This window comes from Dermacentor albipictus, chromosome 1 (genome assembly GCF_038994185.2).
Source record: "Dermacentor albipictus isolate Rhodes 1998 colony chromosome 1, USDA_Dalb.pri_finalv2, whole genome shotgun sequence".
Lineage (NCBI taxonomy): Eukaryota > Metazoa > Arthropoda > Arachnida > Ixodida > Ixodidae > Dermacentor > Dermacentor albipictus.
In genome coordinates, this window is record NC_091821.1 from 137,383,872 (window position 1) to 137,388,810 (window position 4,939).

Consider the following 4,939-nt stretch of genomic DNA (forward strand, 5'->3'; position numbering starts at 1 on the left):
ACGTACACGCAGGATCATCGCTGTAAAACAAACACGAAAACGATCATCAAAGGGTAAAGATGCAAGGTGGCGCTGAAGGAAACTATTGATGATGCTCTGCCACTTGCGTCTTTCTGAAACAATAGCTATGCTATTGTTTCAAAATATCGTAGCTGATTCATATTGGTGTTAGTTTTTCGCCGATTTGTAAGCATTTTCCGCTGGAGCTACTAGGAAAACCGAAGAGAACATTTAAAAAATCCAGTGGACACATACATTTTCTAATCTACCATTTCGGCGTTATAGACTGCTATATAACTGTGTACAGATCATGTGCGTTGGGCATTACCAACCAAACTGCACATTTGAAAGACCCGGGATAGTTGATTTGCTCTTTGTTACTTGTTCATGAAGAATCATTTGTAGTTTATAATTGCATCTTTATACGGGCGTGATACAAGTGCCTCGAAAAATTGTGAAAGCTCATTCTTCCAACTATTGTGTTGGGCGCGAAATGGTACCGAATATGGTTCGACCGTCGGCTTTGTGTGCAGCGTCACGCTGCGCAGCAAGTGGCGCTTGATTCAGTTCTACAAATGACACCGAGGCCAGCGATGCTGAGGGAATGTGAGTTTTATTTCATGTTGCCGTATATTACAAATGAGCGTTCAGTCCCGTGCGGCAAAGCATTCTCAGTGCAGTGCCGTAAATTTCGTCTGTGTGTTTCCGATACCGAGGCTGATGATACTGGAACTGCACGTGCACATTGTACTAAGAGGTCTTGTAATGTTGCGTCCAGTTGCAGACTCTTCTTTCTACCAAATCTTCAGACCCTTGAGTCCGAGACCGCCGAGGCCGCCAAAACCGGCTCCTCCGAGTCCAGCTCCTCCATGGCCGCCACCACCGGGGGCTCCACCCAGACCCCCAAGACCGCCACCGAGACCTCCGGCTCCACCGTGGTAGCTGATGAATGGCTTGACAGCGTGAGAAATCTGTGCCACGGGCTGGGCGACGTAGCTGACGACGGGCTTGGCCACCAGACCGTAGTTGATGACTGGCTGCTTGACCAATCCAAGGGTGGCCACGGGTTGCGCGGACGCGGCGCCGAGAGCGGTGCCTAGGTGAGTGATGCCACCTCCGAGACCGGCACCACCGAAGCCGCCACCACCACCACCACCACCGAGGCCGCCGTAGCCGGCGCCACCACCGAGGCCGCCCAGGCCGGAACCGCCGCCGAAGCCGCCCAGGCCGCCACCGCCACCGCCACCGCCACCGAGGCCTCCGAGACCGAGGAAGCCGGCCGACGCGCAGGCCACCACAGCGGAGAAGACGACAACCTGCGTTTGCCGTGGGTGAAGGGACGAAACAAAGCTAAGACAATTGTGCGCGATTACAGCTACACAGCAGCAGGCACAACAGAGCTCCCTTTGACTGACGATTGGCCGTGCGTATGATGGCTACACCACGTTCAACTCGTTCACGTCTATCCGCGGATCCATGGAAGTGACAGAGAATGCAGAGAGGCGCAGCTACGCTGTGAGAGTTTGTTATCGCTGTTATCGCTGTTTGTTATCGCTGTTATCGCTATGCTTAAACATGGTAAAAAGTACGCAGGAATTTTGTCAAACGCCTTTCATAAAAATTGTAGAAATTGCGTAGGTTTTCAGAGCATTACTTATTGTTTGATTGAAGTCATCTATTGTTTCGACTATAGCTTGGTAGTTGCAGAGAATACTTTAGGGGAAACCATGCTGGTATTTTGTTATAAATCAGGTTTGTCAAGAAATTCTAAAATATGTTTTATATTATATACTCAAAAAAGCTTACAAGCTGTCCAAGTAAGAAAAAAACGATAGGTCATTAAAAAGCGGAGGAAGCAGCATGGCAAGTGCGCAGCATCTGTAAGACCCTGTAAGGCATTCTTTCTTTCTTTCTTTCTTTCTTTCTTTCTTTCTTTCTTTCTTTCTTTCTTTCTTTCTTTCTTTCTTTCTTTCTTTTTACTGTATACCGAGTGAGACTGTCCCTTCACTGAACGCCTTTATTAACCTGTTTTCCATAAACTATATCGCCCAAGGTATGTCATCAGTTCCTTTCAGTCAGAGGTAAGTGTGATGCACACCTTCAAAGGGTCTGTCATTCCAACCTCTTTGTAGAGTATCAATATTTTATACGCATTTCTGTCAGGTTTTGAGTGATAGGCCCACAAATGGGACTGTAACAAAATGGAATAATTTTGTGAGATGAAGCATAGAAGGCGGATACATCAGCTATGTTAACAAACTGGAAACGACATATAAAGCAGGAGACCACGTGGAATAGCTAGATCAGTACGCTGTTTGCTGCTACGCTTTCTTATACATGACTATTATCGGCGTTGTCTCATATGTAGCTATGCGGAAGTGAGAAAGTTAATGTAATAATTGAATCAAAAAGTGTAGTGATAGTGTGCTTAATATTTTGGCAGTACACTGCAGTATCATACATCATGAAGATACATTCAAAGAAGTACCTAGCATACATTCTGCAGCGTTGGTCATAAGTAACCGGGCGTTTCCACTCAGCCGCTATTTATACTATCAGGTAAGAGGCAAGAATAATCCTGCTGTACCGGTGAGTTCCGAAATAGTAAAACTAGCAATCATTTCGATCTTCCCTATGGGTGCAGGCAGTAGACAGCGCTCGTTATGCATACTTAAGGCCGTATAAAAATGGGTAACTAAAATATGTAAGGGATGAAGGCACAAGTTACACGACACGCTTGCGCGAATACAAACGAACAAATGCCGCAAAAAGTGTGATGCTGGCTATGAGGAAATAGGAGGATAAACTGCACATGGCACTGACATGAAACTGCTTACTCCAGGACAGTGTCAGCACACCAAGGGTTCTTCATCTGCTTATTTCATTACTAGCACACGTCACAAGCCTTGCATGACACTTGTCAGGAAAACTTAAGACATGAAGCCTTCATTTAGTTTTGCATTGGCACACGTAAGTTCTGAAGAAGTAGTGAATTCATTGAGGTGGTTATTAACGTCCTACCAAGCGCATTTGTTCTTCATGAAGCACAAATGCACTTGTAGGAACCATGTACTAGCCGGCTGAACTTATCCAGAAATAATTTCTGCGCAGTGATCAAACCAAATGCTACCAGCTGTTTATCGCCAACTGAAACTAAAATGACAAGACGATTTTCAGCGGTGCTCCAACATGTCCAGAAAATCAACAAAGCGATACAATATACAGCACCGTCGCGATAACAGCGGCACCGACTACGCAAGCATCGGACGCGCCAATAAGAAGCACTTGTTGATGGGCAGTTCAAACACTTGCTGCACCGTTCAGTCAAGTTCGCACAGAAAGAGTACTCACGAAGGCGTTCATGGTGTTAAGTCCGGACTCGGGGAGTGAGCTACGTCTGGCTCATACAGCGAGACAGACTGCATTTATAGGCTGAGCTGACCAGGACATTCCATGCTCAAGGACGACTTCGACGAAGAACGAACGAAGCTTGCTCTTCGTCATGCAGCGCCAGTCGAGGCGAGGGGAAGAGCGAGCGTACTGCGCCACTCGACGGTGGAGCTGCCCTCTCCATTCGGCTGTGCCCTTTCCGCTCTTGGTACGGCACGGTGATGCCCCCAGTCCTAACTTCGATCATATATTCAAGTTGTGATAAAACCAAGGTGCCTAAACGCCATGTTTCGCGCACTTTTTTTTCACTCAGATATCGAGTTAGACGCTTTCAGTAAAGCACACGTGTACGAAGATGAGCTAATTGGTTCGAGGTAGACATTGTAATAACAACCAAAGGAGAGGACAAAGTAGAGCTCGAGAAATATTGCTGCGTTCAAGCAACTTGTAGATACTGCTTCACGCTTTAATTGATGGACTGTACCGCAGTATTCTTACTTCACAGTGACGATAGAAGGTGTGTCAGGGAATGCTTAAATTATTGAATAGTTGATTGGTTGGTCTTGTATTCGTTCAATTATTTCGTTCCTGAACTATATTGTGATAAGTAACAAGAACTGCACTGAATAAAGTTGGAAAAAAAATGTTCACGCAGCGGTGGCACTTTAAAAAGTTTGTACATATCTGCGAACGTCAGCACGAGAGGAGTTCAGCTGACTTCAGCTGGTTGCTACATTTTGAGTTAAACAGAGTAGCAGCTTAGAAATGGGACATATGGAAGGCACGGACCAAGCTTTGACATGATACGAGAGGCTTATCAACGATGAAAATGATGTATCTTACTGTTCAACTAAGTAAAAAAAATGGCGACCAGATTTATCACCCGAGCTCACCGAATTACAACGGCGCCTTTTTCAAATACTGCACCGTCAAATAACTAAGAGAGAAACACGAAGTCATTCGTTGCTGCATTTGGTGATGGAACATGGCAAGAGTATTGGTTGGTAAGTACTGGATTTTATTTTGTGCTGTTTGTCACACCAGTGTCGCTGCACCATGGTCCAAGGAAACGGCCGCTGGAGATGTTGCACTGCTCCCGATATCTCTTCCCGATGGTGACGCATTCTCTGGTGCGTTCCAAGGCTCTCATGATCAAGAATTATTCGGCAGAAGACCGAGCCTTTGGCCTAGACTACCTTGACTCTTCAGCATTAAGAAAGATACAACCAGCGCAGAGGCACCATTCTCAGAGGCTTTCGCGAATGATAATGCCATGAAATGAGAGCATGCTGCCGGAGAATTTTTTCCTCGTTTGGATCCAAGCCTCTCATCAGAGTACGGTCACGCTCCCCTCCGTTCTTATCGCATTGCGTGAGCAAATCATTATCGATCCTACACGGAGCATCGTTTTAATTGCTCAACACACCGAGAAGGTTCACACAGCTAGGATGCGCGAAATCTTTAATGCATTTTGAGAAAGTCCTGATCTTACAGGATATTGAAGGCCAGGCCGACCTCTGTGTTCGCACAGTATAGTGACCTGGCACTC

General features: G+C 46.2%; 1 protein-coding gene across 1 annotated transcript; it reads right to left on the reverse strand.

Moving 5' to 3' along the window:
* Positions 1-606: 606 nt before the first annotated feature.
* On the reverse strand, positions 607-3,786 carry LOC135911769 (shematrin-like protein 2). The gene is made up of 2 exons (XM_065444111.1): positions 3,352-3,786; positions 607-1,316 (listed from the first exon to the last, which is right to left on the reverse strand). The coding sequence occupies exons 1-2, from the start codon at positions 3,361-3,363 to the stop codon at positions 795-797; spliced, it is 534 nt and encodes a 177-aa protein (XP_065300183.1). The 5' UTR covers positions 3,364-3,786; the 3' UTR covers positions 607-794.
* Positions 3,787-4,939: the final 1,153 nt, after the last annotated feature.